This window comes from Lissotriton vulgaris, chromosome 3_1, assembly GCF_964263255.1.
Source record: "Lissotriton vulgaris chromosome 3_1, aLisVul1.2, whole genome shotgun sequence".
NCBI lineage: Eukaryota > Metazoa > Chordata > Amphibia > Caudata > Salamandridae > Lissotriton > Lissotriton vulgaris.
Window position 1 is genome coordinate 37,934,642 of NC_141689.1, and position 27,937 is coordinate 37,962,578.

At 45.4% G+C, this 27,937-nt stretch overlaps 1 protein-coding gene across 1 annotated transcript in view; it reads right to left on the reverse strand.

Annotated features, from left to right (window-relative positions):
* The window catches only part of LOC147725883 (long-chain-fatty-acid--CoA ligase ACSBG2-like), a 661,758-nt gene that overhangs the window by 533,126 nt on the left and 100,695 nt on the right, over positions 1 to 27,937 (reverse strand). Inside the window, exon 2 of the mRNA XM_086962812.1 lies at positions 7,154 to 7,443. Within this exon, the coding sequence (XP_086818938.1) occupies positions 7,154 to 7,443 (290 nt within the window). The remainder of the gene's footprint in view (positions 1 to 7,153; positions 7,444 to 27,937) is intronic.

Sequence of the window (27,937 nt, forward strand, 5' to 3'; positions counted from 1 at the left end):
ACCACGGAGCCTGACCAACCTTGGCGGATGCCTGGTGGAGCTGTCCTATGCAGCTATAGAGGAGTGTGCCCCCTTGGCTGACACCTACCCAGCCGGTCATCTGACATTGTTTTTCTATACCAAATCTGTTTGTACCTACCGCGGAGAACGAGCAACCTTGGCCGATGCACGGTGGAGCTGTGCTATGCAACCTGATTGGCTAAAATCTAGAAGCAGGACCATCTTTGGGTACCTCCCTGGAACTCATTCAAGTGCAAAACCAACTTCGTTTGTTTTTCTCTCCCTCCCCTGCACTGTTTACCTATTTTTCATATTGTATTTTTTTATTCTCTGTTTTGCTTCCTTACTGCCTTCCTACTATGAAATGCAATTTCCTTCTGTTTTACAGTGTGTATGTAAAGCGCTCTGATACATACAGGTCAAGCTAGTACTATATAAAACTTTTCATATAAAATAAATAAATAAAAAACGAAGCACCAGAATACACCTGATCAACATTCATATATGCTGTCTGCAGGTACTACACAGCGGAGGTGATCATTCGGGAAACTTGATTTGCTGGCTAATATGAAGGGGATGATCTGGAGATGCCATTTAAGAAGGATGGATGCGGATGAGGCAGTGTCACATGAGACTGTTCACTCAGCCAGGAATTATGCTGGCTGTGAAGGACCACATGATCATTAAAAGGCCTATGAATAGGTGCAGTTCTGCATCACTCTTGTCTAAGAGGTGGGAGGAACTGCATGAACACCTCACTGTGACAGAATTAGGGTGTGCACTCGAAGCAAAGCAATCGAGAAATAGGCTAAATTCAGATCGCTTTCCAATAGAATTGTATCAGTGTCAAGAAACATGTTATAGCCTGCTGAGGGCTGCACTGTATGTTAAAAGACCTGAGCTGAGATACAGACCTTAGCTGTGGTGTGAGCCGGCAAAGGGGGAGAGGGAGTTTAAAAACTTGTATAGCCTGATGAAGGGGGCCTATAATACACCAGCCGGGTCTGGTGGCTCAGTGGACCAATGCGTCAACTGCAGGAGCTTGTGTTCAACAAGGCTGAAAATCAAAAGACTGCCACTGAGGTAAGTGTTATCACACACTGCATTTATCATGTTGCATTGGGGCTGGGATGTGGGGCAGTGTGCTCCCACCCTCTTTTTGTTTGATACGTAGTCTGCTTGAGCCATGAATTGTGCATGTAGCATGCAGCTAACATATGTACATTTTGAGGGGCTCATTTAAACGCCCAGTGTGCCACTGGAACATCACTTTTTGTGACATTCTGGTGGCGCACTGGCCATATCTACAAGGCCACATAAAGCCACACTCAGTGACTTTTCATGATCTTGTAAATATGGAGTGAGATAACACAGCACAAGTCCCTGCAGTGCCTCACACTTCGATGGGGAGGCATTCCATGGCCATTGCATTGGGTACTCCCACTTAACACTCATGGCAAGCAACACATTCTCAGATTTACAACAAGCTGTAAAACCTGGCAACGCGTCAAAAGCCTGCGCCTCCCCAAGGGCGGCATAACTAGGAGAAATAATATCACTTGTCCTCCTTTATTCCTATTTTATATGTGTTCTTCATTCTGCACAAAAACAATCATCCCTACAACACAGACAGCCTTGCAACATGGTGCAAGGGTGCGTGCATTGGTGCATATGTTATGTTATGTTATGTTACTCAGTGTTTTGTATAGCGCTCAGCTACTCAAACAGAATGTCCCCAGCGCTATTCAAGACCCAGCACAGCAAAAGCACGGAAATCGGTGGAATCATTTGCCAAACAGCCATGTTTTGAGATCCTTTCTAAATGACAGCAAATTATCTGTCTTCCTCAAAGACAAAGGCAGTGCGTTCCAAGATAGGGCCGCCAGATGACTGAAGGAGCGACCCCCAATGCGAGCACGCTTGATTACCGGAACCATAGCCAGCGCCGATGATGCAGAACGTAGAGCTCTGGACGGATGGTGAAAGCCGATTCTGTTCCTCAGATATCGGGCACCAGTGCCATGCAAAGCCTTAAAAGCCATTATGAGCATTTTAAAGGCAATGCGTTTCCGTATAGGCAGCCAGTGAAGAGATTTCAGAAGTCCTGCAGCGCTAGATCTTCGGCTGAGGCCAAAAATTGCTCGCGCAGCAGAGTTTTGTACCATTTGCAGGCGCGAAAGAAGGTACTCTGGGAGGCCTAGATATAGCACATTGGGGTAATCCAGCCTTGAGCCTATCAGGGCTTGAACTGCAGTCCTCCTATGGGCCAAGGATAGAAGTGGAAGAAATGTTTTCAACATTTTTAAAAGACCAAAACACTGTTTAACCAAACCCAAAACCTGAGGTTTAAAGGTAAGACCATTGTCCACCTTTATTCCAAGATTTTAAGCAACCACGTTGTCAGTGGAAGGAGGAAACATAGCCGCCGGCCACCAGGACTTCCAACAGGAAACTGGAGGGCAGCCGAAAAAGAGAACCTCTGATTTGTCTGAGTTGCACTTCAACTGGTTCAATTGAAACCAAGAAAAGACGGCTCTTAATGCGCTCTCCATCGAAGTCCAAGTTCTTTCCACACGTGAAGAGAAGCTGTGTGTCATTGGCGTATGAAACAATCTGGGCACCATACGACTCAGCCGGCGCCGCCAACGGGGACATATAGATGTTAAAAAGAGTGGGGCTCAGGATAGACCCCTGAGGAACTCCCACCTCCAATGGCGGCACTAAGGCCGAGTAGGGAGGGGCCCAGATCGTCTGTTGGCGGTCAGCAGGAAAAGACTCAAACTATCTGAGCACCGTCCCGCCCACTCCGATCTCCGAGATCAAAAGCCGCCGAGAAATCTAACATCACCAGCATAGCTTTTCCTCCGACATCCTGGACCTCTCTAATGGCTTCCGACACCTCCAGTAATGCTGTTTCCGTGCTCATATTCGCACGGAACCCAGACTGGGTGTGGTGGAGGACGTCATGCGTCTCCAAAAAATCCGAAAGAATGGACTGCACATGCTTTTCCACAACCTTAGCAAGAGCCCGGAGAAGGGAAATAGGCCGATAGTTGGCATGAATACTGGAGTCAAGGGTAGGCTTCTTTAGGAGCGGAAGAACAAGAGCCTGTTTCCAGGCCTGCGGCACCATACCCATCTCAAGAGATTGATTTAAAACAGGGTTGATTATCGGGTGGATAACGTGTGCTATTTTGGCCAGAAACTTGGCGGGACAAGGGTCCAGCGGGGAGCCGTATATCAATTTGGATAGGAAATCCAACAAAGCTTTTGGCAAGAGAGTCGGAAAGTTAGACAGTGTTGGCCACTCCAAGGCGGACAAATGAGAAAGAGGCAATGAATTGGAGGCCACTGCTGAGGCAGCATACAAAAAAGATGCCTGAATGCTTTGGATTTTATTAGCAAAAAAGTCTGCCAATTGAAAGACCCATGGTTCCGAATGAGAACACTTTGGTGTGATGGAGGAAGGCGACGTGAATTCCTTCACTATCTTGAAAATTTCCTTACTGGTGTTAGTAGCATCATCAATCCTCTTAGCGAAGTAGGATTTCTTTTCCAGATAGATTTCTTTATCATAGGTCTTAACGCACTGCCTATAAGCTTCCTTCAGTGGTTCATCGTAACTTAGTCTCCAGGCTCTTTCAGCCTTCTTGCAAAGCCTGTGGCTGGTATTAAGTGCCGGCGTAAACCAAGGTGCCGAGGCACGGGTGGAAATTTTACTAGCCGCTTGGGGGGGGTACTAAGTCATCAAGGCACTGCACAAACCAGGTTTGAAAGAGCTCTAAATCTTCCTCTAGGTCGCCAGTGAACAAGCACGGATGTACCGTCAGGTATTGTGCTATCATGTCCGCCGACACCCGGTGGAAGGCACGGGAGGCCTGGGATTGACGGCCAGGACCCCTAGTAGTGGACCTGGATGTATGAGGAATATAATACATCACCAGATAGTGGTCAGATGCACAACACTGGTTCAGGTGCGGCTGCTACAATAGGAATGGTTGAAAAAATGTGATCCAGTGTGTGGTCTTTATTGTGGGTGGGAGTCGCAAGATAGGGCACCAGGCCCAGTGGATTTGTGGTATCCCGGATCTTAATGGTGTCAATAGCGTCGGCCACATCCATATGGATGTTAAAATTGCCCAAAAGTAGGCAATGTTTAAACTTCACACTAAGAAAATAAATAAACGTATGAAGCTCCTCGTTAAATGAGCCAATTGGACCAGGGGTTCTGTAAACCAGCAATCCCGCGCATGATTGATAAGGTGAGAGTGTTAAGCAAAAGCCCAATGCCTCTGCCCCATGAATGTCTTCCGTCGGGACAATGGAGCAATCAAACCGTTTATCAATCACCAATGCAACCCCACCTCCCTTGACAGTTCCCCGATCCTTTCCAAGCATAAAATAGTTAGTGGGTAGGGCATTAGCAATATCCGGACCCAATGACTCATCGAGCCAGGTCTCAGTTAAAAAAAGACATGCAGGTTTGCACTCTGATAGCAGGTTAAAAAGATCCAGAGCGTGCTTACCTAACGACCGAGTATTAAGAAGTGCACAAGTGACATTTTTTCCAAAGACCCCACGCCCGACATCGGAGCCCAATGGTTCTCCGACTCAGGGGGGGCCTTCTTGATAAATCCCTTAGTCAGTGTCCATCCACAGCTAGGGCAGCAGAAATTGTCCATAAAGCGGTGATGCAAAGCTGAACAGCAGCCGCTGATAATTCCCCTCAGTCTCATGAGTTGTGCTGAGGTGCACATTAGTGTTTTACCTGGAGAAGGATTCGAGGAAACGTCCGCCCGCCCGCCTACGACCGCCTCCGGGACGCTGACGGGTGCAGACGGGCTTTCCTTAGGCGCTCCTTCAGCGCGGGGAAGGCGCGTCCGCTGCGCAGAGCCATCGCCGTATTCATTTATAGCGTCTGACCATGAAGCAGCAAGCCTAGTCCGCCGACCAGTGAGCCTGCCTCTCCTAAGATGGCCGCTAAAGTTGCACGCAGCCTCCTTATCCCACAATACACCTCAGCTCCTAGTCAGCTGAGTGGGGGCAACGAAGGCAAAATGCGGCAAAGGTTGGCGAAAATGCGGCGCAGCAATAAGAAGTGGCAAGGTAGGTGTGACAGTGCAAAATAAAATACAATTTAAAGATCTAGCGCAAAGTATCGTCTCCCAGCTTCCGCCTCAGGAGAAAAAGAAGAGAGAGCAGAGATGCGGTTCCAGTTAAAAGCAAAGAAACCAAAGTAATAACAAAGTGTCAGTTTAAAATGTAAGATCTCAGCACAAGCAGCTCGCCCCTCCCGGCTTCCGCCTCAGACGTGGTGTCGTAGATGCAAGGTCTAACGTGAGTCCTGTACGGATGCTTAATTTATAGCGTCTGACCGTGAGGCAGCAGGCCAAGTCTGCCGAGAAGTGAACTGCCTCTCCTAAGATGGCCGCTAAAAGTCCCACAATACACCTCAGCTCCTAGTCTGCTGAGTGGGGGCAACAAAGGCAAAATGCGGCAAAGGGTGGTGAAAATGCGGCGCAGCAATAAGAGGTGGCAAGGTAGGTGTTACAGTGCAAAATAAAATACAATTGGGATATTAGCCAATTGAGTGTCAGTTCATGGAAAGAGGACATGAATGCCTGGTGTCTAATAGATACAGCAAATTGCTGCCCTTTTCTTTTGCCGTAGGGCAGCACAGTAGGAAGGCTTGCAGCACTGCCCTATGACAAAGTATTGTAAATGAGGCCCTGGGGTCTTTCTTAACACTCGCTTATGGATGTTTTTACATGTGACTGATGAGATCTATCGGAGGGGTGGCTATTTATACATTTTCTGCCTTTGGATTAGAATTTTATCACTTTCTTGTGTCAAACAACTGATATAAAGTAGCTTTAGCTGCTGCCTAATAGTTTGGATGGTTTCACCAATTAACGCCTTCGACGCTCATGACGAGCTGAGCACGTCATGAGCCACAGCGCTCCGGTGCTCATGACGAGCTCAGCTCGTCATGGCCCGTGGAACGCTCAGGTGCGGGGAGAATGACCCCGCTGTGCTGAACGTTCCACGGAGCCAATGCACCTGTGACTAGCTGAGCTCGTCATGAGCACAGGAGCACTGTAGCTCATGACGAGCTCAGCTCGTCATGAGCATGCAGGCGCTGTGCGTGCCCCCCTCCCCCCCAGCGCTGCGGGGGAAGAACCCCCACAGTGAAGAGGTTAAATATTTTCTTGAATTCATTTGTGAATGATTGTAAAAGTGTTCTCTTTGTGTGATGGTTGCCAGTATCCAAAATGTGTGTTGTATATGGGGAAATTACAAGTTGCCTGCCCACAAGTTGAATGGGAACTGAACTGGACTGTTTGGTCTTAGACATCATCATCACTTATAATCTAACAGTGACTACTTTTGGTACATTATCATGTATACTTTGTAAGTGAAGTTCTGCTTCACAAGAAACTATCAGCCTTGTTGAGGTGCTGCTCAGATTCTACAGCACAACAAGCACATGACTCATGTCGGAGTGCATCCACTCCACATGAGGCACCACATTGATACAGCAATAGGTGTCAGGTGGAATAACTAGCAAAAGTCTTCTCAGAACGGGAACACAAGCAACTCAGACAACTATCAGACTTGTTGTGCCTCATCAGTGCGATGCAGCTCCGATTCCACCGCACAACAGCATGTGACTCACTCAGAGAACACCCACTCCACATGAGGCATCACATTGATACAGCAACAGGTGGAATAACTAGCAAATGTCTCCGCCACTGGAATCCCTCCAGCCATCCTTCACTGTTTTGTACATATATATACTGTGATTTGATGCCAGGTTACATTGTAGTGGGAATCTGAAACTATATTGGAATGTTGTAAATTATCATTAACATTGTCTTATCTATTTACTGACAGTATTGAATGCATGTAGTTTTTCTCTTGTAAAGTGCTTCTAGACTCCAGCATATGATACCTGCTATATAGTACTACAAATTAATAAATTAAAGAAACATGTTTCCCCAAAAAAGTGTAAAAATGTACTATACTACAGGTGTAAGATTTGACTGTCACAAGAATTTGTCCATCTTTGACAGCACTATTTCTGATTTCATGCAGGAACAAGCATATTCTTCTCTCATTAAACTCCTTAACTCTTAAGAACAGTTCAACTCACCTTCAGAAAGCTCTTGGCTGCTGCCCGGCATGCCTGGTAGTACTGGAGATAAGTGGTAGTTTTCCACTGCCCATCTCTCTTCACGGCCATCGCTGGGTGGTTGCCAAAATGCTGGATTGAATCCCAGAATAAATGGTGGATGGTGACTGGAGGCTCTGAGGCTGGTCCTGTTTCTTCTGTGTGCAACCTTACAGCCCCATCCCTTTCAGTTGTCCAGAAGTTTTCTGCTGGTGCCAGATTCAGCTCAATGGGACAGTTCCTCTTTCCAACAACACCTACAGGCGTTTGTCCTATGAGTGAATGACATGGAAATTGGACAGTAATTCAAAGACGGGTCTTTTGCCAAACATGCCCTGGCACCTATGATGGCCATGGTTTACTATTCATTAGTTACATTACCAAAAGCTGTAGGGTGAAAAAGGGGCCACTTTGAGTTAGCAAAGGACCCTCCAGGCCTCCCATCCTCATTGTTTTGTATGTTGGATGACAGTTCATGCACTTATTGTGTACACATAGCCATTCTTTATAGAGATATAAATCAGACCATCTCCAGCATGGATGCTTTGTTAAAGTTTTCTACCTTGAGCCCACCTGCCGGAATTGGAATCACCTCGTGGACCCTATGGACTACCATCCAGCCATTTCTCTTCACAGTCTTTACAGCATTCCAGGATTGACCACCATTGAGATCAATTTTTTCATGCATCTCTCTCCCTCTGCTCCCTCCTCGATGAACTCTTTTTGCCCTAGCCCATCCATCCCTCTTTAAGCACTCTCTAACTTCTAACGCATTATCATGTGTGATGAACATCTCTCTATCTCTCCTTTCTCACCCTCCTCTGGACCCTTTTTCATCAGGCAAAAACACCAACAGTCTGGTCCATAGCCGACTTTCACATCTCCGCTTTTTACAGATCTAGTTCTTTTTCTTAAGTAATAGTCTATCGATATCTCCTTTTCTTTTCTTTGTAATCAGTGTATGAGGTAACATTCCTTTTCAAGAATAACTATGTTGGAATGAGTGATTGTGTGCAGGAATGAGCGGAGCTGGGATAAACCCTGCTACTTTTGTGGTGTCCTGGAGAAAATAGTCATAACTCTGTCTTAATAGGAAGCCATTTGTTTTGCCGAGTGGTTTGTAAAAGTCAGCAGAACACAAAAATGGCAATACTTATCTATATTTTATATGATATGCTCTCACCCAATTCTTTGGGACTGATCTAAGACTACAGCTAGAGACGTCATTGTTTCTTATGTCTCCAAAAAAGAAAAAATGTAAGTCACAAAAATCAATAGGATTTATGAAACATATCAAATCACTAGAAAATCTGTATTTCACTACTAACTCCAATGCTCACTTAGTTGATTAAATCTAAGCAAAATATCAATTCAATAAACTTTCAACAGATAATGCTTCCTCTTGCTTACAGATAGCACTAAATATTATGAAGCCCAGAATAAAATAGGTAAGTAAGTTATTGATGAATTATCTTAAAATTAAACATGATCAAGTTAAAATAGAATCTATTTTGCAGGATAATTCCCCTCTCATTTTCAAAGATGGTGAAATCTTAGAGGAGTTCACAAAATATTATACAAATGTCCATACTCCTGACTCAATTCCTCAACAAGAAAATATACCTTATTATTTATTGTCAATTAAAAAATAATTAGATAGGTATACCGACTGCTTCCCTTTGGAAAAGAATATCTCTCCAAAAGATAATATCAGAGCAAGTACATTGATTAAAACAGGGAAAGCTTCCGGTCCTCATGGTTTTCCTACTGACTTGTTTCTTCATTTCTCAAAGTTATTAGTTCTTAAAATTTATCAATTATTTTCCTAATTTATAAATAAGAAATCAACAAGGTGAAAACTTCCAATATGCGTTAATTCGTCTCATACCTAAAGATAGTAGACACCCTAAGCCATGTAAGTATTATAGTCCCTTTTCCCTAGTCAACTCTGATTACAAAAGGTTTGCTAAAATCTTTGCTCTTCATCTTGACTATTTTGCCATCCTTTTTAGGAAAAGATCAATCAGGCTTTATCAAAGGTAGACATATTTTAGATAATACCAGGCAATCGTTAAAGTTTTAAGTAAATACCAAGCTTATATGCAATAGTTAACAGCTGCTATCTCAATAAATGCTGAAAAAGCATTTGACCGCATGGACTGAAGGTTTTGGTTTTTAATTTTCTTAATTTGGTTTTGTTCCAAGATTGATCAATCTATTTTCACTTCTATATGCCCCACTCAAAGGTTCAAATGTTTTAGTGGCTTAATCTCCCCTTTCTACTCATTACACAGAAGTGTTTCCTTTACTTTTCTTTACTCTTTATTCCTGCACTAGAACCTTTTTGTGCAAAGAAAACCAACAAAACCCTAATATACATGATTTTTGTTACAGGGATAAAAAAAATTATAGTTTATGTTTCTGCTGATGGTATTCTATTCAACACAGATTCCTCTCTACCAGTGCTTCTAATATAAGTTAAAAATCTTGCGACTCTATCTTGTTATAAACTTAATTTAGATAAATGCGAAATTTTTGCATTCAACGTTTTATGCTTTAAACAAAACCTAATTCAATACAACTTTGCTTGAAATACTTCTAAATTCAAATATGTAGCCATTTGGTTTACAGATTCCATTACAGAACCAACCTCTTAAAACTTGAACGTAGTTATAACTAAATTAACATCTTAACTTCCAATAGGCAACCTTTATTTCTGTCCTTGTGGAGTAGACTTGACTCTATTAAACATAATGCCTGCTCTTATTGTCCGTTTTACTCTCTCTGCAATCTCTATGAATACTCCATCTCATTTCTTTAAAAAAAAATATTGCTCCATTTTATCTTACTTTCTCTGGAATAACAAAAAAACGTGTATGTCTCCTCTCAAACTCAAGCGAAATAAACTAAATAGGTGTGCATTTTTCCAGATTTTCCAACCTATCATAATGCTTTCTGTTTCAAACAAGCCTCTCATATTTGTCAGATACAAATTCAGAATCCTCCTCTCTTTAGCTTGATATTGAATCATTGTTTATACATCGTTTCTTCTTTAGAGAATGTTTGTATTTCACCCAAAATCATGCCTCTATGTTCCTTCCTATCCATAAAAAATAATTGCAGACTATTATGAATAATCTTATTCTCTCACCTTTCAGACAATTATCAGTTTCTTAATTCAAAATTCATGAAAAAATAATTCAAGAAGAATTATTTTAAATTCTTTGAGAGAGAAGGTTTTACTTTACACCTTATTCAAAAAAATTGTTGTTCACTTTCATTAAACACAATTAAATGTTAACTTTCCCCATCTGATTATAAAATATTCAGATCCTTACTTCATGCTATCTAACCCACCCTTCCTACACTCCCAACACCTAATTCCACTATCCCTCTGTGAGGAACTGAGTACACAGTAAGGAGCGCCAAGCGTGGACCATTTTCCCCATTACCTTTCCCCGTCTTCTCTCATGTTCTTTCAGAGTGTGACCGAGGACCACTGGCCCTTTAAGGCGTCAGGCTTCTCGGAGGAATCGCAGAGGTCACGTGGACCGGAGTTCTTCAAATCGAGTGGTCCCGAGGAAAGCAGGGGTTCCCTGAGACCAACGGATGGAGAGCGCGAGGGGGGTACACTCACGGAGACGTCCTCGGTGCTGCCATGGAATAAAGCAGGAACACGGCACGAGGAGGAAGGTGACTCGTCGTCGGAGAAGTACCGGAGCAGAGCTGAACTCGAGAACGTAACAGACGGGCAGCCAGACCCTAGCTGGCAACGCGACAACTCAAGTCACGGCCCTGGAGGGACGTGGCCTCACAAGGTATGGGGCGCATTTCCTCAGTCTGGGGCCGCGCATTAGAGGGAACCAAGGGCGGGGATAAAGTGGGCGAACTAGATGTAGGACCGTCCTCATCGTAATAAAGCAGTGCGGCATAAAGCACTGCAGCGTGAACCATTGGTGGCGGTAAAGGTGACAGTTCCCCACACTTCCCCGATATCCTGACAACAAAACCCTCTATCTGAACCACCCCCTTACAGGGTTCTTTTGTTTTCTTATTTTCTTTCTGGGAGCGCTGACCATCTCCTTGACGAGCAAGACCTAGCCAATCAAGAGGAGAAGCGCTGCAGTGGACTACCAGTACCAGAAGCCCTTGCACCTTTAAGAGTGATTACCTTTGATTTAAAGACTGTTCTTGTTTATAAGACTATAGACATGTCCTATACACCTTAAGTGACAATAAATCCACTAGAAAAGAAACTCCTGTATCCTGGTCTGCTTCTCCACCACCCCACACCATCACGGTTCTCAACTGTCAAATTTGCTTTTAACATTACCTGCGGAGTCTCATATATAAAGAGTTTGAAGTGCATTTACAGATTGCAGCTATGAACTAGAAGTTGAATTACAATGGGAGGGTGACTTCAACTTATCATGGCGAACTACATTATGGCAGAAAATATTGTTTAGACATTGCAAAATCTCCTGATCAGCTAAAAGAACTCAGACCTTATTTTTTATACATATTACAGATACCATTCTACTTTCCTGCTGGTCATGCAACATTACTTACTATGATCGTGAACATATTATTTGCTGCTCTCCTTACACGCAAGGGCTTTAGTTGAAAATATGGAAACAAGTTAACACTATTTTTAACACTAATGTATGTTTTTCCTTTGGAAATATATTTATAGATTAGAGTAGTTATTCACTCAATAATGTTATTGTTGATTTGTCACTTGTGATTGCCGGTCATAGGATAACTAATAACTGGAAGAGCTCCTTAAATAGCTCTTTCAAGCTGTGTGATATGGCATATGCTATAATCATAGACTTTATAAATAATATATTGCATTTCCTGTCAAAAGAGTTATTATTTATTCCTCAGCCACCAGTTTTTTTTTCTCGTTCATATAGAGTTGTATTTCTCATTAATCTTTAATTGAAGAAGTTCCTAAATCCCCTTGAATTCCTATATACTGTTTTTCACTTTACGATTGTAATGTATCATGTTTGAATTATTGCATTCTTTATTTGCTTTGCTATTTTCTATACTATTTTCTATCTTTTTTCTTCCTCTTTCCTTAAATTTCTCAATTATTTATAATGCTCAATACTCTTTATTTCAACAGTCGCCATAAAAGAACAAGCAAATAAAGACATACAAAACAGAAAGGCAATACAAATAGTAAAAGGTTATAATTATTCATAAAACTCGATGTGGAAAAGGATAAAAAATAACCGGGCAGCCTCCAAGAGAATACAATAACAATACATTTAAAATGTAATAACACTCTAAACTCCATAATCTCACAATAAGTCAGGTAGATTGTCAAAAGGCTCTGTTAAAAAATGTGAATCATAAAAACAGCATGATGCTGAAAGGAGGCGACAGTATGATGAGTGCATAGTTCATTGTCAAAATAATATACAGAGAGACATTCGCACTTGGTAATTTAACATTGCAGAGACTCATCTTCTCCATCCATTCAAATGGCTTGTAGTAAAATTTTCTTTTTTCCTAATTCGCCACATTGTAAATCAGTACCTTGATATAGAGAATACTATGCTTTTGCTGGTATCCGATTCTAAGATTCTATAGGCCTCAAAGTGCTGTGTGGTTTCAATGTTCCTGAAGATTGAATTCACCGTTAAGCCCTGGCCTTGCTATACTCTGATTAAAAAAAGAGGGCAGGTACCACAGTTTCAGCGCCAAGTCCACAAGATGGGCAATCCTGCTCTGCAGGACAATCAGAGCATGCCCATATGCAAGTATTCAAGCACAGTGATATAGATAAATATTTAAATAGCACATAAAGCTTTCTAGCCAGGTTGGGTTAAACTTCATAAAGGAACTGCTCAGCTTTGTAGCAATATTTTACCTGTAGAAAAGTTTCCCAACATAGCCAGGGTTGAACTTGTTATAAGGGTACGTAATTTAACATTTTTAAGTAAGGATTATTTATTTAGCATCAAATTTCACTTACATGTTATGTTGAGATGAGTTATGATGTTCTCTTTAATTTCACTGTATTGGTAATATACTATAAGATTATTTATTTGTTAATGCAATTTATTTAATAAAGGTTTCTTTTATCAAACTGAAAAGAACCTGTATGCTGGCATAAAAATAACACAGATTTGATATTTTCAATAGCATGGTTGTTATACAAATCACACAAAGGATCATCAGCTTGACACAATTTCCATTTAGACGTAAACATGTCAAACAAAGTTGTAAAAGAATATATAACTTGTCTTTTACTTGATTTTTTTTAAAACATTGGTAAAAAATAACCATGAAAGCTTTTTAAATATATAAAATATATATGTATTAGAAATGTCAACATATACATTGAATAAGTATTGAAACATTTATATGATGATCACAAACTGTCATTTACCCTTTAGTAATATAAACAATGAAAATATTAATGTATATGAATATTACAATATAAAAGTTTTACATCTAATACTTACTCTTTATGAAACTATCTCATGATAAACATGTTATACATTATAATAATAAATGAACTACTTCTTACTTTGAAACCAAACTAAAGAGGCCAAAAATACTATTTCCACTCCAATCTAACTTATTCATGGGAAGGTGTCGGGCGCTAAAGAGGTGAGATTTACTATTCCCACTCCAACCTAAACCAGTTAGGGGAAGTTGTTGGACACTAAAAGAGTGACATTTACTATTCCCACTCCAATCTAAGCTGGTCAGGTGAAGGTGTTGGATAATAAAGACATAACATTTACTATTCACACTCCAATCTAAACCACTTAGGGTAAAGTGTTGGGCACTAAAAGGGTGATTTACTATTACCACTCCAAACTAGACCAATTAGGGGAAGTAGCTTGTCACTAAAGGGGTGACATTTACAATGCCAACTCAATTGTGGAGAAGTGTGGCTCAATGGTTAGAAGAGGCAGACCACGAAGCAGAGGTCAGACCCGGGACCAGGGTTCAATTCCCGACGCGGCAGGGTCTTGAGCCCAAAATGTCCAAGGACTCGATAATTCTCGCTTCGGTGCCTGCTCGAATCACGGGTTCACACTCTGCAACTCCGGCAATAGCTTGCTTAATCTCCACTATGGCCCCCGCGGCGGGATGCCTGGCTTTCACCTTGGGGGTGCCCAGTACGGGTTATCTCACAGGGAAAAACCAGGACGGGTTCCCAAAGCAAGCGCTTAGAGACCGTTGGTGATAATGCGCTATATAAATTACAATTACAATTACAATTCTAAGCCATTGAAGAGAAGGTGTTAAAGAGTAAACAGGTGAAATAAACTTTACCCACTTATTCCTAATAAATTGAATTAATGTAATTAACACAAAAAATATGAAAGCACATAAATATATTTGCAAAATATTCTTACTATTTAGAAAGATGTTATTGAAAAGAATGTATCAACCACATCAACATAAAATAATAAATTGCCTAAAAACATACATTAACATAACATATATATTTTTCTCAAAAATATTTAATACGTATATAACATATATAATATAGACTCATTCACCTAAAAAGCACAATATAAAAATATTTTGTAAAAAAGAAAATAGTAAAAAACATAGATTTTGTTTAAAGCAATTTATTATTATTCCAAAAACTATAACACTAAAAATGATTTAAATGAATTGAACAGAGATTATATTTTACACAACATAGTAAAAAACAAAATCAATAGAGTAATCATATAATAAAAATTATCATAAATTGTATCAAATTTATATTTACAATTTAACAATCATTTAAATATTATCAATGATAAATGTGTTGAAAATTCAATATTTTTATGCAACAAATAAATATTTAAAATTGTATCAAATTAGTTTATTTCATAAATAATGTTTTGTAAAACACTAAAAAAATACACAATCAAAAAAATTGCCTAATTAATAATACATATTTATTTTACATAAATATACATAATTCATACAAATTTCTTTAACAGTTATTTAAAAATAACAATGTGAGTACAGCTTGGCATGGGCAGCCAAGATGGTGACAGCCTTTTAGGTCAGTTCCGACAGCCACTGGAATACCCTGAGCCATCCTTGCCCAACAGCAGTCCATGTCACAGTGCAGCGAGGAGACGCTGGGGGCCTGGTTTTCTTCTCCCCGACCGTCTCTACTGTATCACATGACACTGATGCCATAACTTGCAGGCGCTCGCCGTGATTCCTGCCACAGGTAGTGTCCCCTAGGCGGCTGTAAATTCGCAGCCACAAGAACCCCCTCTGTTTTTCACTTTTGTGGGCCATCCATGGATCATTGGTGCCCAACTCTTGTGGTCTTCCACTTATACACTGGATAGACATCAATTGCTGTAGAGGAAAATGCATGAGTGCACCATGATTTGACTTGATTCTCTCCTTGCACACCTAAGTTGGTATATGGGTGACCTCCCGGCTGCACTGTCTGCTCGTCCTACATTACTAAATTAAGCAGAACACTGCGAGTACAGACGCCCATTCCTGATGACATCAATTGACGCACAGTTGGTGATGGGGAGAAACAGTCCGGCACTGGCACAGACTAAGAGAGATCAGTATACCAAGCCTACCTATGGTGCTCATGGGACTGCTGGGTCTCCCCCTCAAAAGGGCCCGCCATTGCAGTTTGACCTTGACATTAGCCCTAAGCAATTCAGGAGTCCAGACAGGCTGTTGAAGCTATGTGGGGTAAGGTCCACATAGACGTGTCTATGCTGTGCAGAGACCTCCGCAACTTTGCTGGGCGGGTGATGAAGGCCGAGACCGGGGTGTCTTTGGTAAAAGACGAGGAGGCCAACCTCAAACCTTTGGGTCTTTAAATTGCCCTTGACTACAGCAACCTTGGAAGAACACAGAAAACTGTTGCAGAGAAACAACCTCCAATTTCTTTTTACGTCAGGCACTGCTAGAGGACTGGCTACAGTCTTAGATTCCCTCTGACAAACTTCCCCAGTGCTTCATGGAGGAAAGGGTGCATCAGTCCCTGGCGGTCACCCCCCACTGTGCTTCTCCTTGTCCCGTCATAGCCCTTATCCTCAACCACTGAGACCGGGGTGTCATTCTCCGTGAGGACAGACAACACCAAGATCATTGTCTCCCAGACTACATCCACACAGTTCAGCAGCGCAGACCCTTCTTCGGAAATGTTGAGCCCTCAACCTCCAATATATACTTCCATCTGGATTAAAAGTGATACCTAACTCCTTGACCTATTTCTTGGGCACTTTGGAGCAGGCATAGGAGTGGGCAAATGAACAACGTGAAGATCAGAGGAGGTTGAGTCATGGATGGGGAAGGTGGCTTCCAGCACTTCTTCTTAAACTCCCCAGAGAAAGTGCACTTGCTCCTGGAATGCTCACTTTAGCCCACAGACTATGCACACTTCACAGAGCATAACACGCTACACTGTTGGAATTGGCACCCCTGATCCAGACACCATACTGTTGGGGACCCGAGACCCCAGACCTCTTCTGATCCTGAGATGATGATGCAGAGACACTCTCATGACATCCGGATCACAGACCTAAGCAGAGCTGCTCTGGTGACTAGTACATTGCAGAGACTATACTACCCTGATGTGCATGCCTTTTGTTACACCGTTTGGGGTTGGGACGCTGCTTAATCATTTGTCACATTGTATATTGAGATTGCTGTTGGGCACTACCATCCTTCTAAGGGAGCAACTGGTAGCCTCCAGGTGTCTCGAGGTCCCATTTGACTATTACTATGTTCGGTGCAACAAATACTTCAGGGTTGGAAGTGTGGGGTGGGAGGGCAGTTGGGGAGGATAGGTTGTTTTGGTTGCTTGCTTGAATTTGACCACACACAGTTGATGTGCTCATTGCACATTACACACATGGGTTACGGCCCACTACTCTCCGCAGTTCTACTGTGACAGTCTTTCATTGAAGGTCTTGGCAACTCTCCTTCGAGAAGGTCACCCCATTGGCCCGCCTCGTGTCAATGATGGTCAAGGTTTTATCATGGAATGGTAATTACCTACTAGATTGTATTAAATGATCAGCCGTTTTACGATATGTGAAACGCTTACAGCTGGAGGTGGTTATGATTCAAGAGACCCACCGGCTGGGCACAGAATGTCCCTTTTTTGGTCGCTTTGGTTATGACGGGGTCTTCCATGCTGAGTTTTACAGAGGAGTGGGGATTTTGCTACAAGAGGAGTTCCCACTAGTGGGTTCTGCCTCCCATAAAGACCCCCCTAGGGCATTACATGGATTGGAGGCAACTGGAGAGCAGACAGTGCAATTTTCTATCAACCTATGACCCTCAGCAGCAACTCCAGATGACGCTACAGGCGCTTTAGGATCTACCTCTGGCCCTTCCTTCAGGTATCACATTCATAGAGGTGATATTAATACCATCTCTGACTCATTCATGCTGGGCCGTTGAGCATGCTCCGCACAGCTCTCTCTGTGGGTTGACCCGATGGACCTTTGTGATGCCTGGTGAATATTGCACCTTCATGTACGCACATCCACGGCACACAGAAAACTGTGGCACATTGACCAGGTCTGGCCCCCGGTCTCTGACATCCAACATCTAACACGAGTACAGATCCTTCCTCAAGGTATATCGGATCATGTCCCCCTCCTTGACCGTCCTGCTCTACACAGACACGGTCGCTCCAGACGCTGCCTCCCGCTCTGTCCACCACCCGACCAGCTTATTGCCTCTTCACCTCGCTCTGCCTCGAAACCGCATATTTTCTGCCTGATTTTACCGGTACCACAGCCATCAAAGTAGCGCTTTTCACCTCGGTGCCCCATTTGCGCTTTCGATTGTGGCTGAGGCCATTTTGTGCTTGTTGTTGTTGATCTCTATGCCTTCCCTCTGTGCCTGCCCTTCTCCCGCCTCCCAGCTGACCATCCCTCCCACTGACACCATAAGCCCCGCTCCCACGTTGCAGCGCTATGACCATCCTGCTCTACACAGACACGGTCGCTCCAGACGCTGCCTCCTGCTCTGCCCACCACCCGACCAGCTTATTGCCTCTTCACCTCGCTCTGCCTCGAAACCGCAAGTTACCAGTAGCGCCAGATTGCCTGAGAGGCTGCCGAGCATTGCATTATCGTAGCGCTTGTGTTTTGCCTATCTACGCTGTAACTTAGATTGTTTAAATTGCTGTGCTGCCTGACTATCTATTTGCTACCTGATTTTACCGGTACCACTGCCATCAAAGTAGCGCTTTTCACCTCGGTGCCCCATTTGTGCTTTCGATTGTGGCTGAGGCCATTTTGTGCTTGTTGTTGTTGATCTCTGTGCCTTCCCTCTGTGCCTGCCCAGATCTCCGCCCAGCTCCCGCCTCCCAGCTGACCATCCCTCGCCCCTCCCCCCCACTATCCATTTATGACTGAGGCTTTTGCGTGCAGCGTTAACGCGCAGCGACCGCGCCCCAGTCGCGCCGAAGGTGCACAAAAGGTAAGCCCGTCTACGCCCGTCCGCGCCTGGACCGCGCCCAGCGCCAGACCCTCTGGCCCCCGCAAACATCACTCATCCCGCATAACGTATGACGCGGCCACCCTCCTAGCCCTGAACACCGGACGCACATCTCAATGCTACAAAGCTGTCCCAGGACGTACCCACGGTCCCTTCGCCTGCCGCTCCTGCAAATTTACCAGCATCAAGACCCATACCACATCCACCAACCCTAAACACAACTCCGACTCTAACCACCTGAAGTGCATCCTGCTTAACACCCGCTCGATCCACAGACACGCCACCGAACTCTGGGATCTACTCGACACTACATCACCGGACGTCGCCTTCCTTACTGAAACATGGATGAACGCATCATCAACACCTGACATTGCCATAGCCATCCCGAACAATTACAAGATCATCCGAAAAGACCGCACCGTCCAAACAGGAGGAGGAATCGCCATCGTCCATAGGAACTCCATCAAAATCACGACCAGCTCCGATGACAACCTTGCAAACGCCGAACACCTTCACTTCTAGATCCACACCGACCCTAGGACCACACTCAGAGGCTCCCTCATCTACAGACCTCCAGGAACCCGTAAACAATTCAGCGAAAACATCACTGACTTCATCAGCCCACATGCCCTCGCCTCCGAGAACTATATTCTACTAGGAGACCTCAACTTCCACTTGGAAAAGAAAAACGACAGCAACACCACCACCCTTCTTGACAACCTGGCCAATCTCGGCCTCAAACAACTTGTTGACACCCCCACCCATGTAGCCGGACACACGCTCGACCCAATCTTCACCTCGAGCAAACGCATCTCCTTCGACCGCACCACAGCTCTCCATTGGACGGACCACAGCTGCGTTCACTTCAGCTACAAAACCACCTCCACCCACAACCCCCCACAACCTATTCCCCGAAGAAAATTGAACACAATCACCACCGACCAATTCCTCACATCGCTCAACCAAAACCAAAACCAATGTGCTGGACTGATCATGCTCTGATCAAATTTCATATAGTAGGTAGCAGGTCTGGCAGACCGGCATTCCACGGTCATATACCTCCGTACAGAGACTGGAAGGCCCTGGACAAACTCAGACTGAATGGCCCAGTGTTTGAAGTAGAAGACAGTTTCTCCATTACGCAATCAGTGGAGGCCAACTATCTATCCCTTTGCTCAAGGATTTCCAGCACCTCGGAACGCCTCGTCCCTCTGAAAAAGGGTAAACCCCAGAGACGAGCACCGGCCCCATGGTTTGATGACTCCCTAAGAGCTCTCAAACTAGCATGCAGACATGCTGAGAGAAAATGGAGGCAGGGTTACTCTGACACTCATAAAACCCTCTGGAAAACACACCTCCGGGAGTATAAAACTGCCATCGCCCTAAACAAAGCCAAACATTATTGCTCCATCATAACTAATGCCACGAACAGTTCAAAGAGTATTTTTCAAATACTCAAAAATCTGACCAACCCGGACTGTGTTACCTCTACACAGCCTCCCACCCAAGCCCTCTGCGACAATCTTGCAGTGTTTTTTATCAATAAAATAAACACCATTATTCACAACCTGAAAACACCACCCTCCTCAGAAACTCCTAACTTGCTGAGACCAGACACCAGCCCGCGGAACTTGTCGCTCCCTGGCTCTGTCCTTCTGGCTAGACTGGGGGAATTCCCTCCGATCCCGGCCGTCGAGTTTGAAAGACTTGCGCTTGGTATCACCTCGGGTTCCCCACTTGACCCCCTACCTCCAAAAATATGGAAAAATTTTGGTATGGAACTTTTTGACACCATGCGCCTAATATGCAATCAGTCCTTGCAGAGTGGCTTTGTTCCAACCCCTTGGAAACAGGCACTAATCACTCCTCTTTTAAAGAAACCCTCCCTGAGCCCAGACTGTCTTTCCAATTACCGACCCATCTCTCTGCTGCCTTTCCCAGCGAAGGTCGCCGAGCGTTGGGTCAGTTCATGCCTGTCCACCCACCTGGAACAAAATAACCTTCTTGACGATCACCAGTTCGGGTTCCGTCCTGCCCACGGCACAGAAACAGCAGTTTTAACTGCCATGGAGGATCTTCGAATGCGTGCAGACAGGGGCCAGCCAGTGGCATTGATACTGCTGGACCTGTCTGCCGCATTCGACACGGTCAACCATGCTAGGCTGCTGCAGAGACTTAGGGAAGTGGGAGTGGAAGGCACTGCATTGCTTTGGTTTCATTCCTATCTTCGGGACAGAAGACAGGCTGTCTCTCTTCCCCCTTTTCAATCCGCCTTTGCAACAGTACCCCAGGGAGTCCCTCAGGGCTCCTCCATCATTCCCATCCTTTTTAATGTGTATCTCATCCCGCTAATCAAATTGATCCAATCCTTTGGGGTCAAAACAATAAATTACGCGGATGATACACAGCTTATTCTCTCATGGGAAGGTGAAGATGCCATTCCTTTTTCAACCTTCCACGACTGCTTAAGAGAGACGGCTGGATGGCTACATAGTAATTCCCTCCAGTTCAACTCCGCGAAAACGGAGGTCCTGTTCTGTTCAGGCACTAAGATACCCCGTCAGTTTCCGAACGAATTCTGGCCCCCGGAGTTCAGAGACAAACCTCTGCCAGTTCCTTCGGTGCGCAACCTGGGAGCCATGCTGAACAACACATTAAGTATGGAGACCCATGTGACAAAAACCGTGGGGATCTGCACTGCCCTGCTTCGATCACTGCGGAAAATCATGCCTCTTCTCCCGGCACAAGCCAGGGCGTCGATAGTCAGGTGCACGATACTCAGTCGCCTTGACTATTGCAACGCCCTGCTCCTGGAGTCCCCAGTCACGACACTGGACCGACTACAGCGAATTCAATCTGCCGCCGCCAAGCTGGCCCTTGGCTGGACGAGAAGGGCCTCAGCCACAGCAGCTCTGGCTGAGCTACACTGGCTACCCCTAAAACAAAGAGTGGCATTCAAGTCCCTCTGCATTGTCTTTAAGGCTCTGCACGGACTTGGACCTAAACCTCTGCAAGCCCTGTTCCGGTGGTACACTCCTGCCAGAGACCTACGTTCATCTTCTGCTTGTCTGGTAAAGGTACCCAGATTCAACAGAACTAGAACAGGGGGCAGATCATTCAGTGTAGCTGCGGCCAAGCTGTGGAACAGCCTGCCCACTGACATACGTCAAACATCACAGCTTCTTCCCTTCAGGAGACGCATTAAGACATGGCTCTTCCCCAAATAAACTGCCCGTCTGACTGTTCTTCCGGTTTACCGTTAACAGAGTAATTTCCAGCGCCAGGAAGCCTGCAAGGTGTCAGTTTGCGCTTTACAAATTCTCAAAATAAAATAAATAATAAATAAATAATAAAAACCCACCCGCCCCCCCATCGGACCCAAACCAAGCTGCCATCAAATTCAAACAATGGATCACTCACAGCGCTGACGAATTAGCACCCTTGAAAAACCTTCACACCAAACAAGAAAGCAAAAAGGCCCCCTGGTTCAACGATGACCTTAAGAAATCCAAAAAGCTATGCCGTACTCTCGAGAAAACATGGAGAAAAAACCCAACCCCTGACAACATGACCACCTTCAAGACAGCCACCCGCAAACACCACCAGCTGATTCGATCCACCAAGAAATCAGCATTCAAGAATCGACTCGACAACAACGCACATAACAGAAAGGAACTATTCAACATCATCAAAGAATTCACCAACCCCACCGCAGCCTCAAACGACATCACTCCCTCCCGAGACCTCTGCGACTCGTTATCCTCCTTTTTCTACAACAAAATTGCCGACATACATAACAGCTTCGAAAACAGTTCCAACGAACAATCCTCTCCACCCCCCTCTGACCCTAAACCGCCCTCTAACAACCTCAGCGCCTGGAACCCAATCACCACTGAAGACACCATCCACCTCATGATATCCATCCACTCTGGCTCGCCAACCGACCCATGTCCCCACCACATCTTCAACAAAGCAGACTCCATCATCGCACCCCATCTCCGTGATGTCATCAACTGCTCCTTCGACTCTGCTACCTTCCCAGAAAGCTGGAAACATGCCAAAGTCAGCGCCCTCCCGGAGAACCCCACAGCAGACCCATCTGAACTTAAAAACTACCGCCCCATATCCCTCCTCCCATTCCCGGCCAAAGTCATCGAGAAAGCCGTTAATAGCCAACTCGCCGCCTTCCTCAAATCCAACAATTCCCTCGATCCCTCACAGTCGGGATTTCGAGCCAAACACAGCACCGAGACCGCACTCATCACAGCAACAGACGACATCCGTACACTACTGGACAACGGAGAAATAGTGGCCCTCTTTCTACTCGACCTCTCCGCCGCCTTCGACACTGTCTGTCACAGCACCCTCATACAAAGACACAGCAACATCGGCATAAAAGGAAAAGCCTTGGACTGGATCATCTGGTTCCTAGCTGGAAGAACTCAGAGAGTCCGACTTCCCCCTTTCAAATCAGAGGCCACGAAGTCATCTGCGGTGTACCACAAGGATCATCACTCAGTCCCACCCTCTTCAACGTTTACATGAGTCCACTCGCCTCCATCGCGCGTCAACACAACCTTAACATCATCTCCTACGCTGACGACACCCAGCTGATCCTCTCCCTCACCAAAGACCCCAAGACCGCCAAAACCAATCTTCACGAAGGCATGAAAGAAGTAGCCGTATGGATGAAACACAGCCGCCTAAAACTTAACTCAGACAAAACGGAAGTGCTCATCCTAGGATCATCCCACTCTGCCTGGGACAACTCATGGTGGCCCTCGGATCTGGGCTCAGCACCCATACCCACAGACCACGCACGCAACCTTGGCTTTATCCTAGACTCCTCACTCTCGATGACCAAACAAGTCAACGCCGTATCATCCTCCTGTTTCAACGTACTCCGTATGCTCAAAAAAATCTTCCACTGGATCCCCACCGAGACAAGAAAGACCGTCACCCACGCACTGGTTACGAGTTGACTAGACTACGGAAACACCCTCTACGCCGGAATGACAGCCAAATTACAGGAAAAACTCCAACGCATCCAAAACGCATCAGCAAGACTCATTTTGGACATCCCTCGCCAAGGATCACATTACCAGCCACCTGAAAGACCTCCACTGGCTTCCCGTCAACAAAAGAATTACATTCCGGCTCCTCACCCACGCACACAAGGCCCTCTACAAACTAGGGCCCGAATGCCTCAACACTCGTCTAACCTTCTACACACCCACCCGCCAACTAAGATCCTCCAGTCAAGGCCTCGCAGCAGTTCCGTGTATCCAAAGATCCACCATGGGAGGTAGATCCTTCTCCTACCTGGCAGCCAAGACCTGGAACTCTCTCCCCACTCACCTCCGCCTTACCCAGAACCACATCTCCTTCAGAAAAGAACTTAAAACCTGGATTTTTGATAAATAATGATCCCCCTCCCCAAGCGCCTTGAGACCCTATGGGTGAGTAGTGTGCTATATAAATTCTTGAACTTGAACTTGAACTTGAGATGTGTTCCCCTAAGATACACTTGAGACCCATGTGCCAATATAATGCCTGGTATATCATGGATCAAGAATGTGCTGAGTTTGCAGAGGCAGACATCCAATCGTTCTTCAAAACAAACCATAGCTCAGTGGCATTTGCCAGGCGCTCTACGTGGCAACTCCCACGCCGCCACGGAAAATCGTGTCTCTGATACTATGGGACATTCCCCTTGCCATCTATTTCTCGGTCCTTGGCCCACGACCTCGACTAACCTCTTATGATTGAGGAGATTAGCGAGGCTCTGCATGCTCTGGCTCCAGGGAAGACCCCAGGTCCAGATGAATTCCTGATCAAGCTCCTTAAGTGTTTTTGGTCTCTTCTACTTTCCCACCTCCTAGCATTATAAATGGTGACGGAGGACCGCGGGTCGTTTCCCATGGAATTAGACATGGCAACTATTGTCGTGATGCCCAAGAAGGGTAAGCCCAGAGACCGCTGCTCCATGTATAGGCCTATCTCCCTTAACACCGATGTCAAAGCATTTGTAAAGGTCTTGGCTGCCCAACTCAGCCGGGCTCTACCCTACCTCATCCGCCCGGATCTATGTGGATTCATGACAAACAGTAGCACACGCCTCTGTATCCACAGAGTGCAAATTGCCCTATCTCAGGTACATTGGATCAGCAACCCTATGGCTCTGTTCCTAATAGACTTTAAGAAGGCCTTTGAGACCATTGGCTGGGCCTTTCTAGAGGTGGTGCTGCAGAGGGCGAGCATTTGGCCTTTCGTCTGCAAGCCTGTTTGCCTCCTCAATACCAACCCAACTGCCTAGATTCAAGTTAACGGGACCCTCTTGCCACCCTTTCCAATTCCCAGGCGCACCCTCCAGGGCTGTCCCTTCTTCCTTCTTTTATTTGCTTTGGAGATTGAGCCTCTGGCTTGCTTCTTTTGTTGTGATGCTTGGCTGTGCGGATGGTCCTAGAGAGGGGGACAGGAGGAGCGTATAGCTCTGTACTCTGATAATATCTAGCTGTTCCTGGAGAACCCGCTGTCCTTGGCCCCTTGCTGCCTGGAGATTCTTTGTCTTTATGGAGACACCTCCAGGCCAACAAATCCAAATCCCTGTTGGTGCTACTCAATGAGAAGCAGGCATACAATCATGGTGTGCCACAATCCCGCTCGCCATCTATCCTTTACTTCCTTAAGCAACTACATCTCCTGACACCCGGCATTAGTGCAGTCTTAATATTAATCCCCTGACAGCTGGGCTAAATAGAGAACTGCAGCACTGGGGTCAACTGCCCTTAACTCCCCTTGGGCACATACCTTTCTTTAATGATGAGTCTTCCATGTTTTCTATACATCTTTTTGAACTCCACCCCGACCCCTAGGAAATGGTTCAAAGCAGTGACCTCGAAGGTTGCCGTCGTTCATTGGGCAGAAGGACAACATCGCATGGCCTTTGTCAATGGCTGGCTTGCCCCCTACGATGGGGGACTGGAAATGGTGGACCTGTATTGTTACAGCCTAGCTGCGCAACTCGTGATGATCATTGATTGGTTTAACGGGGGTGGGACAACTCTACTTACCAGACAGAACTGAGCCTAGCTTTACAGACTTCTGGGCCTGCTCTATTAGGCCTCAATCTTCATACATTCCCTGACTGTACTCAGGTGACCCTGCTTTGCTGACGGGTGGCACTCCGATTCATTAAAGGGGAACACAAATTCACTGGTATGACACCCCACTGTAGCAAGGGCCATGGCTACACCATACTGCTATCCTCCAGGGCTTTGTGGGGTGGGACAGAATAAGGGTTACCCACCTGGGGGATACCTGGCAAGGTGACACCATGTTATCATTCCAGTAAATGCAAGAGTAGTACCAGCTATCTCACAGACGGTTGCTTCAAAACCTGCAATTGCGCCATGCTCTGTCTGTGCATATTTCAACGGGCACACACATTCCAGAATTTCTTCCTCTGGAAGCTAATATCTTGATAGGAAGGCTGGGAAAGGAAGCCATCTCTAGGATCTACCTTTCTATAGTCATTAATGCTTTAGACCGCATCCCCGGGGTACGATTGAGGTGGAAGACATGGGTGGGCGACCTTGAAGATGATAACTTCTGTGAGGCCAGGCCGGTTTCTAGGGAAATTACTATTCCCTGTTGACTCTGCATACTCCAACTTAATTACCTACATCGTATCTATAGGACTCCTTTGTGACTGAGCGTGGCTGGCAGAGCCTCCCAGGCCCAATGCACACGTTGCTCCCTGGCAGATGATAGTTTTTTCACATGGTCTGAGCCTGTCCCAGACTGATCCCCATTCTGGAAAGAGACAGGGAAGGAGTTCTCTATGGTTCTGGGCCACCAGATTGATCTTACCCCCAGGATTGCACTGTTAGAAGAAGGTGAGGGAATGGCCAAGCGAGACATTTCCCGCAAATGAAAGTACACAGAACCCCCCGCGGTAGCCGAATGGAGGAAGGGGATGGAAGCAAGGAGCTGCCAATATACAAGGTGCGGGGATAACCTTGAAATTATGACAAGATCTGGGGCAAGTGGGGGGACTACCATGATCTGGTTGAAGGCCCTTAATGTGTGTAACTTGTCTTCTGCCTTTATCTGGAATTGGTAATACTGTGTTATTACCCTTGTAAAATCAATAAAAATTTGTTATGAAAAATGTAAGTACAAATGTATATAACAAATTTAAAGAAACAATCCTGAAGCCCTGCGGGATGGGGTGTGTGGGGCCACAATAGGTTTGTGGAGGAGGGCAAACACTCCCTTCCCCTTTATTTGAAAAAAGCAGGACTCTAGAGATGGCATCCCTGGGGCCCATTGTGGCTAAGGGAGGAAGAGTGTGTGCCCCTTCCCTTAAAAGATATGTTTTGTCCTTGGGTATTGGGTCCCGGGGGCAACCTCCTCCCCAAGCAGCTTCGAGCCAGGGGACCCCCTTCTGGGGCCCTTGTTTTGATAATGGCAGGGGTTCTGCCGCTCTGCCTCTTAGGGTCCCCATGGACCACATCCCCCAGCCCTTTTTTAGGTCTCACCTACGCCGCGCGCATTCGTTGCATTGGGAGGATACCTCTTGAAATCGGTTTGGGTTTTCGCTTTAAAACGTGCACGTGTTGCATTGCCTTCAATGGCAGCGCATGCACGTTTGGCGATTCCCTTGCGGGAGCCAAAGGCGCCATGTGTTACCAATTAGTGCGCTCGCTCCCGCAAGGTGAACGCTGTGTGTCCACTCCCCCCACTTCTTTACCCAGCGTCAGTGGGCTACGCCGAGAGTAGGACGCATTTTTTTAACTTAGACCAGCCACACCTGATGCACGCCTGTTTCCTTGATATTTAATGTTTTTGCTCTTTCTAGCTTAAGACTTTGTACTGCATGTTCGTGTTTTTTTGCTCCCCTCCAGAAAGCGCTTTGTGGTTATCAATTTGACTGTGTGTGTTGTCTGTGTAGTTAGCTGGGAGGGCCTTATTAGTGCTGGCGGATTAGATTTTCAGCAGCCGCCCTATGGTTGGTTCCTGGCTCTGCAATGCTATTGGCCTCTTTCTGGTGTATGTTTCCTTACCCTCTGCATCTGTGGTCGTGGATTGTCTCTGTAGGTGTGCACGTGTAGTTACGTCTGCCATAGGCTCTTGATGGTTGAGGCGGGCAGATAATGCAAGTAGTTGGAGTTTGTTACACTCCAGATGAGGAATTGTTTTTTCAATTTGATTTATGTGGAATCAGTTGCTGACATTCATGTGTGAGGTTAGGGAGTCAAAGGAGTTACGGTATCTATTGCAGGTGCGCACTGAAGT